This window comes from Petromyzon marinus, chromosome 18 (genome assembly GCF_048934315.1).
Source record: "Petromyzon marinus isolate PM22_M1 ecotype Great Lakes invasive population chromosome 18, UKy_Petmar_22M1.pri1.0, whole genome shotgun sequence".
In the NCBI taxonomy this organism is placed as follows: Eukaryota; Metazoa; Chordata; class Hyperoartia; order Petromyzontiformes; family Petromyzontidae; genus Petromyzon; species Petromyzon marinus.
Window position 1 is genome coordinate 827,588 of NC_133684.1, and position 15,420 is coordinate 843,007.

A 15,420-nucleotide genomic window follows, 5' to 3' on the forward strand; every position below is an offset into this window, starting at 1 on the left:
TGGTCTGGAGAGAGTTGCATGGTTGCTGACCAGTCACTGATGACTGTGTCGGAGAGTTTTACCACGATTTCACTTTTTCATTTTGGACTGGACCGGGGTGAGGGAAAGATGAAACAATCAAGGGTAGCTGGAAAAAAAGTCTTTCTGGTTTTGTTCATTACAAGAGAAATTCAATCATTTTGAAATATTTTGTTTTTTCGAGTCGGGTAATGCTGTGGTCAAGCGAGCGCTTGATTCACAACGAGAAGTAGCGGGTTGAAATCCTGGTGGGGGTTGACTGGGCACTTAATCTTTCCTCCTTCATGGGAAATCAGCAGCATTCAGTAGCGTTTCTTTCTCACATACAGTGCGCATAAACTTGACCCCACGGGAGAAATGATGAATGTCCACCACTGGTCCAGGAACACGAGCACACTTGACCGCTGTCGGGAACTTGGTGGCCTTTTTGTTTTAAATGGGTTATCGATAATGTTGTTTCTAGTCCATCCAAGGATATTGATTGGTAATTAAAACATTTACGTTGGGTAGAACAGAGTGAAACCACTTAGTCCACTCCGAGCAATAACGTCAAAACTTCCAGTGAAACAGATGCAAAACTAAATAAAATTTCCATGACAAGCGATGGTGCTGTGAAGGGAAGAGACTCTGATCGTGACTAAATGCGCTTGAGCTGTAATTTGCTTGAAAACATTTACCCACCTATGTATTCGAGAAGCTTAAACAAATGCAAGTGTAAATTATGTTCCATCTCTGGGGGTTGTGGATAAATTAATTATTGAAATATTTTTGATTGCTTACGATTTTACTGCTAATGAAGACTGACAAGGTTTTATGTTCTCATAGGTGCTTCATCTGTAAGAAGTTTGTGTTTTGTTGCACACTTTGACTGTTGTGGTGACATGTGCACCGTGTTAATGAGCTCCCACGAGGCTGAATCTGAGGCGTGCAAAAATGTTGCAGCCTCAAGCATATCACTGGAACCTGCCCACCTTTTAAACAATGTAACAAATGAGATTTTAACCGTTTTACGTGAGGACATTCCGCGGGGCCCTCCGAACTAGAACAACGGGACTGGAATACATGAACGGCATGCTGGAACCGAGTCATTGTGTCCTCTTCTGCACATGTAACGCGAGTGGTAACCAGGTGGTTATTAGTCCAGTTGCTTGGCAACGGCCATTGAATTACCTATAGGGGTAATGGCCATTGCCTAGCAACTGGCCCAATGATATTGGGAGTGTGTGGCCAGTGTGGAAATCAGGGGCCCCAGGGATTGTCGTGCTCGCAGTAAAATCCCATGTGCGGGTTTTGGTGGCGGGTGGGTTACACACGTAATCAACATTCACATTCTCTAAGAACGGCATTTATTGGGGGACCCTTTATCCAAAGGAATGTTTATGCCCGTGAGTTTTGGAAAGGCTTTCTTGGAAAAAAGATGCTGATGCTGCTGCCTCTCCTGGTTTATGACGATGACAAAATGGGCTGGCGCTTGTCTGTAAATGACAGATGGGGCAGGTCAAATGGAGCTAAATTTTAGGGCACTCCGAGGTCTGGCATGAAAGGGCATGTGCACGTATTATAAAACCGCTAAACTATTTGATGCAAGACATTTAAGTGGATAATTTGTATTATTGCATTATCGTTGTCATCGGATAACAAATGTGGGCTAACATTTTATATTATATTAAATCGTTAATAACTGAATTAAACTGTGTGGGTAAAAAGTATAACGTGCGATTTAATGCCGGCTTATGTGAGATTATGATGTACAGGCGTGTATGTACGTATGTTGAACTTGTTCCACATCGTACTTAGCCAACCGTGCACGGAGGTATTGAGACGATGGCCGTTTCCTTCACGAAGGTTTCCTTCACCCATCTCTGTGCGTGCGCGTGCCTCTCAGGTGTAGAGCGGACGTCTGACACGATGTCGCGGCAACCTGCGCTCGCCGCGTTGCTGTTCCTGCCGCTGCTGTGCGCGAGAGGCCTCCACGGACAGCGCGGCCGCCCGGAGCCCCCCTTCCGCTTCACCGACTCGGCCTACAACGCCACCGTCTACGAGAACTCCGCCGCCAGGACGTACGTGCAGAGTCACCACAAGATGGGGATCTTCAACGCCGGCCCGGCCGTCGAAGTCAAGTACAAGATCGTGTCCGGGGACGAGGAGAACGTGTTCAAGGCCGAGGAGCTCGTCGTGGGCGACTTTTGCTTCCTGCGCATCAGGACCAAGGGCGGGAACAGCGCGACGTTGAACCGCGAGGTGCGCGACCGGTACACGCTGACGGTGAAGGCAGCCGTCAAGAACGGGCACGCGGAGGCGTTCGTCAGGGTCTTCGTCCAGGTGATTGACCTCAACGACCTGAGGCCGCTGTTCTTGCCCACGGCGTACAGCGCGAGCATCGGCGACGACACGCCGGCGCGCGCCAGCGTGCTCCGCGTCACCGCCACGGACGCCGACGTGGGCCCCAACGGGCGCTTCTACTACAGCTTCGCCCAGCACACCGACGCGTTCGCCGTGCACCCGACGAGCGGCGTGGTGACGCTCGCCAGGAGGCTGACGGAGCACGGCGACGTGGCGCGCCACGAGCTCGACGTGCTGGCCGTCGACCGCGGGGGGCTGAGCAGCTCCGCGCGGCTCACGGTGCACGTGGCCCGAGCCAACGCCCACGCCCCGCTCGTCGCCGCCGCCACCGCGCTCGTGCCGTCGCCGTCGGACGCCGACCCCCTGTACGCCGTGCTCGCCGTGGAGGACGGCGACGCCGGCCCCGACGGGGAGATCGAGGCGGTGGACGTCGTCGCTGGCGACCCGCTCAAAAAGTTCTCGGTCTCTCCGATGCACGGCACCGGCGGCTCGGACTTCGGAGTGAAGCTCACGGGGGAGTTGGATTGGGCGGCTTTTCCCTTCGGGGTGAACCTCACCGTGCAGGCCCGAGACAGGGGGAGGCCTCCCAAATATTCACCTCTCCGCGTGGTCACGGTCCGCGGGCCTCGGACGGGCGCCGTCAGCGCGTTCCATCGGAGCGTCTACAGGGGCAGCGTCAAGCGCTGCTATCCTCCCCAGGCCGCCGTCCTCATGGTCAAAGCCTCTTCCAGCACGGAGCGCTTTAAATACGTCATCCAAAGAGGTGCAGACAGCGGATTTTTCAACATAAATCCCACCACAGGGCTTATCGCCGTTGACAAATCTCTAGCGGCGGTGGAAAAAGACCATTTTGAATTGGATGTTGGAACAGACGTCGGCTCGGGCGTGACCAAGGTTATAATCAACATCACGGACACCAACGACAAAGCCCCGGTGTTCGATCGGCCCGCCTACAGCTCTGTCGTGAGCGAGAACATTCCGGTGGGCACCTTCGTCCTCGGCGTGCACGCCACAGACAGGGACAAGGGGGAGAACGGCTACGTGACGTACAGCATAGCCAACGTCAACCCCGTCCCGTTCAGCGTACACCCTTACTCGGGCAACATCAGCACGGCGGGCCCGGTGGACTACGAGCTGATGAGCCAGGTCTACTCGCTGCGCGTGCGCGCCTCGGACTGGGGGACTCCTTACCGCCGGGAGGCAGAAGCGATCGTGACGGTCTCCGTGACGAACCTGAACGACAACGCGCCCATCTTCGAGAAGGTGGACTGCGTGGGCACGCTTCCCCGCGACGTGCGGCTGGGAGAGCAGATCGCCACCGTGTCGGCGATCGACATGGACGAGCTTCAGCTGGTGCGCTACGAGATCGTGTCGGGAAACGAGCAGGACTTGTTTCACCTCCACGCGGACTCCGGCGTCTTGACGTTGAAACGCGCCCTCACCGACATTCCGATTGGATCGGGGGCTTACCGCCTCAAGGTCACGGCCACTGACGGAGAACGCTTCGCAGAACCTATGTTCCTGAACATCTCGGTCGTGAACGCTCCCGGAGCCGTGCCGTCGTTGGAGTGCAAGGATACGGGGATCGCCAAGAGGCTGGCCGAGAGGCTCCACCAGGCGGGAAAACTGCGAGATAAACTACGCTCGGAAGATTCCTTCACCGACACTCACAACGTAAACCTGCACGCTCCGGCATTTGATGCTTCCCGGACAGCCGCTGTCGAGGTTCGCGAGGACTTGCCCATCGGCGCAGAAGTTATGCAAGTAGAGGCTAAGGATTTGGACAGTGGCTTCAATGGCAAGCTGGTCTACGCTCTGTCGGGTGGGAATGATCTGAGCAACTTTGTCATCGACACCGAGACGGGCGTCTTGAGTATTTTGTTACCATTGGACCGCGAGGCTGTAGACTCCCACCTTCTGAACATCACCGCTTACGACCTGGGCATACCCCAGCGGGCCGCTAGCACGAGCCTCAGAATTGTCGTCCTCGATGCCAACGACAACCGGCCAGAGTTCTCAAAGAGGACGTACCTGGTGAACGTGTCTGAGAGCGCTCGACCGGGACACAAAGTGCTTCAGCTGGAAGCCGTGGACAGGGACGAGGGCGACAACGGCGCCGTGCGCTACCGCCTGCTGTCCGACACCGACAAGTTCCGCATCGACGCCGAGACGGGCGTGCTGGAGCTGTCGGCCGCGCTCGACCGCGAGAGGCGGCCCGAGCACACGCTGCTCGTGGAGGTGCTGGACCAGGCCCGGACGGAGAGGCGGCGCTCCTCCGTCGCCACGGCGATCGTCAAGGTGGACGACGTCAACGACAACCCTCCCGCGTGCGTGCCGCCGACCTTCCGCTTCCGCGTGCTGGAGGACGTTCCCGTGGGGGCGCTCCTCGGCTGGCTGGACGCGCACGACCCCGACCTGGGGCCGGGAGGGCAGGTGCGCTTCTCCCTGCGGGAAGACGACGGCGGCGACGGCGGCGGCGGCGACGGCGGCGAGCGCACGTTCGAGGTGGACAGGACGAGCGGCGCCCTGCGGCTGGTGCGGCGGCTCGATTTCGAGACGCGGCAGTTCTACAACCTGACGCTGCGCCTGCGCGACCGCGACGCGTCGGCGCCCCTCTCGTCCAGCTGCCAGGTGGAGGTGGAAGTGGTGGACGTGGACGAGAACGAGCACGCGCCGCTGTTCCCCAGATTCGTGGCCGATTGCGCCGTGCCAGAGGACGCGCCCGTCGGCAGTCACGTGTTGACCGTCGAAGCCACGGACGAGGACGGGGGGATGAACGGGGAGGTGCGCTACTCCATCCGGAATGGCTCCGGCCTCGGCGTCTTTAACATTCATCCTGAAACAGGTACGTCTCGTCCTCCACGCAGCCGACTCAGAACGTCGCCGACTTCTGCGCAAGCTGTGAGATTCGTTGGCTCGGCTTGGCGCACGTGCTTTGTGGAAATCCATTTCCTAATTTTATGTGCGTGAGCGTCTAGGTTGAAGTCTTCTATCTGGTGACCCTAATGATCGCTGGGGCGTTTCTTAGATGCCTCTGATGTAATCTCCTTCCATCCTGTGCTGTCCTTGGTAACAGTGAACAGATTTTCATCGGTTAATCCGGTCCGTTCTCTGATGATATCGAGCCACTTCTCACTTGCTTTTTCTCATCATCGATTATCATCATCGATTCACTGTAAGATGGGTTTTGGCTAGGTTTGATAATCAAGTAATATGGCCATACCATGAAAAATAGTAAACATTCGTGTTTCCCTATCTATACTGTTACCCTTCATCACGTAGCGCTTTGTTTCATGTTGTACGTAGAGGATGCACAATTGTTATAGAAACACATTCCCATTGCTTGTGTATTTTTTCTCCATGTCTGACGTTATTGAGGTCGCACTCATTACACACAAAGTACTTGCCACAAAGGAACCACAATACCTTGCTGATCTCGTTAAGGAATATAAAGCATCACTCCGGTCATCCTCGCAGCAGCAGCAGCAGCAGCTTTTGACCGGCCATTGAACAAAGACGGTCACCGCATTACGAGCTTTCAGATGTGCTTCTGCGGCCGTCTGGAACACTCTTCCTTCCGATATTAGGAAGCCACTGGAGCTATGCACTATTAAATCTAGGTTTAAAACTAATTTCTTCAAAACTGCTTATTGTGTTGAGTCTATTGTCCTTTGCCCACACCTTTGATTAGCACTGTTGGCTACGCATGGTGGAAAAGAAGTTCAACATGCACACATTGACAGAGGTGGTGAGGGCTACGGCCCTCGTTCGATTTATTTTGACGTCTGTGCTCTAACGCCTTCGCCAACCCGCGCTGACCAGCGTGGTGAAGTATGGTCAAATAGCCCACGCGGGCTGCGTTTCATGGGGTGGCCCTCATCTAGCGGTCGATTGACAACAAACGGCTGTACATGTACTGATTCTGGTGACAGGTACAAGTGCAATCATTAAAAATTATTCTCGGGCTACGGATATAATGATCACACTGAGCGTAATCTCTTTGTGAAGATAATACTAATTGAAAATCCTTTCCCCTATACAGTACAGTATATTGAATTTCTGTAATGCGATCTCTCTCAGAAGATAAAGGTAAAAATGTATGGTAATGGCCTTAAATGCACAGAAATCTTCACTTAACCTCCTAGAGTACTGCAGTCGTTGTGTATGACGGTATTTGTTGAATGCATGCAGCATTACACGTGAGTGTGTGTGCGCGTGTGTGCGTGTGTAAATATAATGTTCATAAAAAGACTCCAATGGTACCAATGAATGAGTGGCAGTTGGAGCGCGACGCTCTTCCCTAGGGAGCGCTGGTCACATGAATAGGACGACGCAGCCGCACCAGAGTACCAATGCCCTCATTTGCCCAGGCAATTTGCCTTTAAGCCACCTTGCTGAGACCACCCTCCCGTGAATCACTTGATCGCTCCTGCCACACTCCTGCGGCACGCTGAATCTCGACAGGGTAAGCTTTGCCAAACAAGAGCCTGTCTGTGTGTGTGTGTGTCTGTGTGTGTGTCTGTGTGTGTCTGTGTGTGTGTGTGTGTGTCTGTAACAACTACGGGGGCATCTCGCTCCTCAGTGTGCCGGGAAGGGTCCTGGCAAGGATTGTTCGGCATCGCCTTGCCGGGCACGCTGAGGAGAGGCTTGCGGAGCCCCGGTGCGGTTTCAGGATGGGGCGGTCCTGCACAGATGCCATGTTTTCTGTCCCTCTGCTACAGCAGAGGGACAGGCTCTGGGTCGTTCTTCGTGCTTTTGGAGTACCTGACCCTCTGCTCACGATCATTAAGGACCTTAATGATGGTGAGCAGGCCCGGGTAAAACTACGTGGCCGGGAGTCAGAGCCATTCCCTGTACACCTTGGGGTGCGACAGGGATGTCCTCTGGCTCCCACATTATTTAACATCTATTTTGACCACGTAGTTCGTGAAGCCTTCAATAGCTGTACCGGGGGAATCTCCACATGGTACAGATATAATGGGAGGCTGATCGATGCCCGGGTACGGTCAAGGGATGGCTGCCTATTGCTCAACCACGTTATGTATGCTGATGATTTGGTAATAGCTGCTCAGTCAGAGGAGGAGTTGGAGATGCTGCTGCTGAGACTGGAGCGTGCCACTAAGAGGTGGGGCCTTACCATCAGCCCCACCAAAACTAAGCACCTGCCTGGGTATTTTGTACCATCGGACACTCCACCCCCACAACTCCCGATCGGTGATGGGGCAGTTGTGGAGAGAGTGGAGAGTTTCCCATACCTGGGCAGTGTGCTTATGACTGGCTCCAGTTTAACAGCAGAGGTCTCACTCCGAATCAGTCGAGCGGCAATATCTTTTCATCGGTTGCGTAACGCTGTGTGGAAGCTACCTGGTCTGTCGCTCCGCACCAAGCTTCAGGTCTTCTTGGCCACGGTCATTCCCTCCCTTCTCTACGCTTGCGAAACGTGGACCCCCCTAATGGAACATCTTCGCCGGTTAGAAACATTTAGGCTGGCCTGCCTACGATCCATCCTGGGTTTAACCAGACTGGATTGTGTGAGGAGCTCACAAATCCTTGAAAGATCTGGGCAAGGTCCCATCGGTGAGCTCCTCCGGCAGGCAAGGCTGCGATGGCTGGGTCATGTAGCCCGCATGCCCAGCCACCGCATGCCGAAACAGCTTTTGTTCGGCCGGATTGAGGGGGCAAAGCGGGCGCGGCACGGGCTAGAGAAGAGATGGAGTGATGTGGTACAGGAGGACGTGGAGCTGAGTGGACTTGCCGATGACTGGTACCAGCGGTGTCAAGATCGGCCTCTGTGGAGGAGGCTCGTGAAGGATGCTACTGGGCAGTTGGAGGTAGTCGCCCTCCAACAACAACAGAGGGCGGAGGAGCGACGCTCACAACAACGAGCGGAGCGCCGGGTGGCCAAAGCACAGCAGGTTGGCACAGTAGGGGGCACAGGTGGTGCATCAGCCAGTCATCTCAGTCAGTCGACCCGTGGCACCTGGGTCTGCCCCGTGACCTCCTGCCAGCGAGCGTTCGACACTTCACGTGGCCTCAGGGTGCACATAGCCTGGCACAAGCGTCGTGGTGACGTCACCGCCACTTAGTGGCGAATGGCGGTTGTTGTTGTTGTGTGTGTCTGTGTGTGTGTGTCTGTGTGTGTGTGTGTCTGTGTGTGTGTGTGTCTGTGTGTGTGTCTGTGTGTGTGTCTGTGTGTGTGTGTCTGTGTGTGTGTGTCTGTGTGTCTGTGTGTGTGTGTCTGTGTGTATGCGGGGAGCGGTGGTGCAGCGGTTAGTGCGGCGCTGCGCTCCAAACACGGCGAGACGAGATCGATTCCCGCTCACGACCAACATGATGACGATTTTCTAAATTGATCCTAGGCCTCCCCTAGGTCGACTCGGCCTCAAATGAGTACTTAGTCGAGTGTGTGAAGCATTGCCACTAAGGAGACAAAGGCAGCCGGGCGCGATGCTGGCCACCCACCCCCTCGTGTGCTGTGCCGGCCTTCATCGGTGCTGCTCACTAACAGCACTTGCCCCAACAGTCTGTTCAGGCGATACGGGGTGGAGCCTCTCGGCCAGCCTCTTGGCGATCCCCGTATCCTTGCACTCCAACGACGGCACGGCTCCGGGAGCGTTCACGACCGAGTTGTTCAGGAACCTAGGTTCTGCGAAGCGTTGCCCGTCAGTGGGGGGCACTTTCTGCATTGGACACAGCGGCAGGTGGATGAGCAGGGTGGCAGCGTCCGCCTGCACACAGCCCCAGCCGCGGCCGCAGTGCGTCGAGGTGCCCGCTGCTCTGAGGGGTTGTGGGGCGTAAATAATTAAAGGCTGGAATGCATCGTTAATGCGACCACCGCATTAACAAGATTGAGCGATAGATATTTTCACGTCTCTTTAAATTGCTCTCGCTTGACAGCAACAACATCTGCGGGTTGTTGATGTTCCAGTTTATTAAGCAAGAATGCAATTTGTGTGCGAGAGATGGGACTGCAATTGACATAATTGTTTTACTAATAATATATAATGTTTCAGTTTAATATTGCATTTTAATGTTTTCCACTTTTGAGGAAATTTAGCGGCTAGCCTAAAGTCTAAAGAAAATTCCCATTTATTAACAAAAAACATAATGTGTGCTATATATTTTTTATAGTTTCAGGTATTATAATGCATGACCTTCATTTGTTCATTTGTCCATTGACATTTAACACAATGGCCTGCGATTAGATTCCATGGAGCCTTTGATGTCTGCAAGGCAACACGCACTTATTGACAATGTGTATGCACCGCAATACCGGGGGTGGTCATGAATTTGAACAGGCGAAAATGAACCTTCAAGATACATGTGTTTGGCACTGCAGCACCGCACGCGCAATGTGATATTTATACATTTCGGAGCTTCATATGTAGTGGGTATAATTTCCATGGCCTCTTGAACTGCATACAGTGAAATATTTTTCTGTTGCGTATCACAGTGTGTTTAGAGGTACAGCATCATTCTAATTATGAGTGTAGCTATCCACCTCCATTCTCCCCAGTGAATCGATGAATTGTTGCGATTGATCGGGCTAACGATTCAAATCAAGCATCGATTCGTTGCTTAACATTGCGGGGAATGTAGCAGCCCAGTCGTGGCTGTAGCAATACATTGAAACCATGTAACGCGACGTACATATACGCATCGCAAAATATCGATTCTTACACAGGGGATTTTATGCCTGTAACGTGAGCTTAAGAATTGAAATGAATTGATGCAACATTGTACCCCGAGTTGCAATGTACTGCCCTACTCTCTTTAATAGTTTCACGCAAATGTTTGTAAGGTATTCACATTAAGTAGATATTGGTAGATATCATTGCCATGGTGATGAATGATTTTTAGGTGAGTTTTGTAAATCAAATGTTTTACTTTGATAATTTTCCATTCTGTTCGTAACAGCTGAAAAATAAACACTCCACTTTGGAAGTAGTAATTGAAGTGCACTGCATTGGAGCAACTGATATATTCCAAGAGTGGTTAATACACCGTGGTCAATCCACTGCTGGATGAGGGCCTCCGCAAGCTGCCGCCAAATTTTGCAATCCTGCGATGTAATAATCCACCCAGCATCTATCTTAACCAAATTTACATAGCGCATTTTCCAAGGCACTTTTGCAGCGAATATAATGTTTTACTTAATATGATGGCGGTTTGAGATGAACAATTGTGTTATTATTAAAAGTGGTGGTGTAATTATGGTGACGACAGAACAGGAGCGATTGGTAAGGAGGGGTCGAGTTAGGCCTGGTCGTGGCTGGGGGGCGACGGAAAGTGTTTAGGCATCGCATTGGGAAGACAAAGGGGGTCTGTAGGGGGGAGCCAGGCAAGGGAAGCGGGGGGGCCTCCGCTGATTGCATCGCTCCATCTCCTCGGTTCACGCCCTTGCGGTCACGTTCTGCTTCTCGGCTGCCACTCCCTCGAAGGGACGACGATTCGTGATGACGACGACACCTCGACCCCATGTTGGGCGCAGCTACAACACGCGCTTTGAGCGTGCAAAAAGTTATCCTTTATTAAAATCATACGAACGTTGCGTGATATTTGAATTTGATTCATGGACTCGTGGATAGAGTAATGGATTATCTCCACAAGGCCATCGTTGCTGCTTGTTCCAGTCACACGTAGTAATCGGTCAAAAGTTGACAATAATAATTACGAATGCCGATAAAACGGCACAATGCTCCCTCAGACTGAAACTGCTGTACCTTGAACCAAAGGTTGACTGAGCATGACCATTTAAGTAAAGCCGATTCTTAAACAAAGAGGGATTGGGTTTATTGTGCATGGGGGATCGTATGAATGGCTGTCTTTTATCACCAAGTGCCCTTTGAACTCCGAAAAAAAACTTTTACAAATTTTATTTTTTGTTTATTATTAACGCCGATAGTGGGGCTTCTCTATTTGCACACTGCATCCATTTATTACACTACATTCTTAAGCCTTTTTGCAGGGTGGCGCAACGCAATCCACAGCAGAGGCAGCATTACCCAGCAGACTGTTGCTGTCCACGGTTTGTGACCTGCCGCTCCAGTGGTGGCGCATGCATGCCAGGCCCTAGGCTTCATTGCCACCCTGAATAGCAACATTTTACATTTGCCTTTCCATGCCTTATGAGTTCCTCTCTCTACAGGGTTTTTGGCTCATTGTGCGGGTTTGGGTTTAAACGAGAGCACCTCAGATTGGCTGCTCCTTGACCAGTAGTGGCACTTAATGGGACAGCTTGAAGGTTAAGCTGAAATACTGCCACTTCTGAATTGCTTCTAAAAATAAAGCAATAATGAACAGGTTGTAAGCTGCATAGCAGGGTGGCTCACTGCAGGGTGTCTTGAGGAGTCCCAGTCCATTAATATTGCATCCGTACTTCGGATTTGTTGGATTGGATTTCTTCCGTAAAGATTTCTCGCCGTGGTGAGCCCCACGTCTCTTCTCCTTGTTGCGGTACAGTTCAGGGAAAGGTTTGTTTTTTTCTCAAATGAATCAGCAAACGGTTCCTTGCGTGCTTCTCTCTCGGCGCGAGTGCAAGGAGATTGACAGGCTTTCTGATCATCCATTTAAGAGCCGTTGTATTCATTTACACTACATGCTGCACTATGAACCGACATGTTCAGTGACGTGAAAGATTGTTATTGACGTGGAATATTGTTGAGTATTATTATAATTTTGATTGTGTTACTCAGTGGTCAATATCGACCGGTGTACAATGGCATAGCAGGCCGAAGCTTCTTAGAACACCAAACGTGGATACAGACCTTTTCAGAAAGGTTCCTATTCCTTCACAGTGACATTTCCGCTGATGGAACCTGGTTGCAGGATGAATATGTATCATACCAGCACTTGTCCATGTCATTTTGACCACTGGTGTTATGGCTACCACAATTATTATTTTCTGTTAGAACCCACCTTGCAGGTCATATGTTGAACGTGTTAGAGTTGTGAGATCTCTCCGAAGGAAGGAGGTGATGGGGCAGTGATAGTTTAGACTTTTAAATAAGAAGAATAACAGCTGCATGCAATAACTTCTCTGTTGAAATGTATCTGAAACTGTTTTGTAGAAATTAAATATTAATGTCAATGACAAACATTTCGGTTGAGTCGTGTAGTCATACACCATTTCCATTGCCAACGAGGACAAGGCGTACAACCTGTGTGTGGGATTCAGCTCCCCCAGAGCAAACTACATTTTACAAACGCATACAATTAAAATGACTTGCAGACAACTTCCCTCGCTGTATATCCCGCACCTCCGATTAGCACGGTTGGCTACGTACGGTGCGAAAGAAGTTCAACATCCAGACGAGGCATTGAATAGAATGCAGTATTTTGGCCGTTGTCAGCAGTTGAATGTAAAAAAAGAAAAGAAAATCGATGCGTGAAAATACAATCGTTCAGCAGCTGTTGCAGTTTTTCTTTTGCACGCGAATCGTGGCACTGGTGGATGCTTTAGAAAACAAAGACCGTGTATATCGACTCGCGAATTACCGCATGAAACGCGGCGTACGTTGAAGAGTTGCAAAGTGCGCCGCGCGATCCGTCTCGCTCACCGCCCTGGGTCAGGTCGCTGGGCCGCGTCGCGCCAAGGAGATGCAACCGCAATTACACCCCGTGCAGCACAGTGTGCGCATTTTTGATCTCTTTCACCCGTGAGTTGGGGAAGGTGAGCCCGGCATGCTGCTGCTAAGCTAATGGAAGAGCTTCTCAACCTCGCCAAATATAACCTATCGGCGGCTATGCATTTTCATAGGTCATCGGTCTGGTTTGCATGTTCCCCTTGGCCTTTTACGAAGGAGTAGAGTGCAGCATCTCCCCTGCTAGGATGCTAATTTAAGACGGTTTTGATGCTGTTCTCAATATCTGCTTATAAAAGGTACATACAGACAAATGTGAAATTCTATAGCATGTTCATGGCGATTTTATTTGATGAAGAGTTGAGCTTCCCATGGCATATTTACTGTCAAGAGGAGGTGATGTTGCAGATGTGGTTAAATAAGTAGACAATCTGTAGGTTTGTGAAACCGTCTAAAAATCCATTGCTTCTTATTGTTCTGGCTCTTCTGTACACTTGCCAGCATGATAAAATGTAACCCTCTTACTGTTTGAACACCAAGATTCATTCACTATGAGCAACGATTTAATAGCTCTGCCCTCTCAACTTGCAGGGAGAGGCCATGGTTCACGCGCTGGGCTGGGCTGGAAGTCGAGGCTTGCTGTGTTTCATTCATCCAGGCTGTGTGCATCTCTGCTTCAATAAGTATCCAGAATCATTATCTTCAGCCATGATCAATCCACTGCTGGATGACGGCCTCCGAAGCCCGTCGCCATACATCGTGATTCTGTAATAATCCACGTAGCACCTTACACACGAGCTGAGTATTAGACTACGCTCATTTCCATTGGTGGGCTTGAGCCAGGCTTGGATTATCTTTCATTCTCGTGATGGGAACCGGTCTCTCCATATGGCAACCACTGCTGAATTATCAAGTCATGGGTAATTTAATTCGACACTGAAGGGGTGGATTGACTTCAAGTTGCAGTATTGCTTTTGAGGCAGGACTTACTGAACTGGGTTGATATTCGTGTTGTGGAATGTACACACGAGCTGTCAGATCGCTCTGTTAAAAGCCCCGAGCCTCTGTGTAGCAAGCCTCCATGCTCTGTGTAGCAAGCCTCCATGCTCTGTGTAGCAAGCCTCCATGCACTGTGTAGCAAGCCTCCATGCACTGTGTAGCAAGACTCCATGCTCTGAATGGCGTATCATGGCTTGTGGTTAATTTGGACCCTGACTCATGGTGGTCCGCATGTGTAAGCATTGTCATGGGATCCGTTGCATCTGCCAGTTGACTTACTGTCCTAATCATCGCCTCCAAAGGTGCCAGCGGTCGAGCGTGCAGGATGTAGTGTTGTGCAGTTTTCATCGGGGTATGGATTATAGCGCACCCGATACTTTTTGCCAAATGCTCTTCCTGCAGCACGTCCCCAGTCCCAGTCGACACAGGCATGCCTGTGTGTGTGTGTGCACGCACAGTGCTGCCCGTGCAGCCCACGTGTTCTCATCCCGCGTGCTGCTGTCAGTTAGCTGTGCCTTATTTGTAAGCCGTCATATAATTGTGCTGCCTAATTAAAAGTGAAAGATGTGTGTGCTTCTTTGGAGAACGCTGCAGACGCTCCGCCAAACACCCAAGTGAAATAAACGCATTTCAACATAATTCACATCCCCACCCGCACCCCATCCACCAACTCCCGGTAAAGAAATGCACAATCTGAGGGGTGTTTGAAAGCCTGCTTCTCGGCAGCAAATATTTCACATACGCATCTCGGTAAATGTTAACACGCACTTGTTTCACTCTTCATACATATTAAATAGATTTAGTGTGCAAATATGAATGAATTGCATTGTTAATCTACTGTAGTCAGTATATATATATTTTTATAAATGTGCATTGTTTGTGTGTGATTCTACACCTAATGAATGCGCTCTGTTGACAGCTGAGTGATGGAAAAAAAATCCCCACTTTAGTTTTTTTCTCTCCCCCTTCCATCAACTGCGGGTTTCTTACTCCTGCAGCTGGCAGTGAGCTTCAATCAGTCGCTCCAGCCCGGAGGATTGCCGACTTATACACGGCGCTGGGAGGCTTTTGGTCGCTAATGTGACGAGTAAAACCGTACGAAATAAACATCCACGAGAGTACGCAATTTATGGAGGGAAAACATTCGCCAAAGCACATTGAGCAATATGAATTTTTTTTTTTCCTGAGTCAAGGGTATTTTTTTTAACCATTCTGAATGTATATATATCATTGGTAAATAGTTGAGGGATATATTTGACAGTTTTGAAATTTTACTGAATGCGAGATGAAGCATCATTATCATAATCAGCTTTGATCTATACACTGCTGAATGAAGGCCTTCCCAAGCCATCACCGTAGTTCACAATCTTGCAATCCTACAATACAGCGAGCTGCTGCACGCGAGCTGATTTCATCGCCCCGTTTCTGCGGTGGACGACCGATCAGTGCATGACCTCTCGGTGACCTTTCCTCCCTT

At 50.8% G+C, this 15,420-nt stretch overlaps 1 protein-coding gene across 5 annotated transcripts in view; it reads left to right on the plus strand.

Moving 5' to 3' along the window:
- LOC116943524 (protocadherin Fat 1-like) overlaps positions 1-15,420 on the plus strand; it is a 262,019-nt gene that overhangs the window by 26,418 nt on the left and 220,181 nt on the right. For all 5 annotated transcript variants that reach the window (XM_032956433.2, XM_032956428.2, XM_032956432.2 and 2 more), the window contains exon 2: positions 1,904-5,206. In XM_032956433.2, the coding sequence (XP_032812324.2) occupies positions 1,927-5,206 (3,280 nt within the window). In that variant the 5' untranslated portion in view covers positions 1,904-1,926. The remainder of the gene's footprint in view (positions 1-1,903; positions 5,207-15,420) is intronic.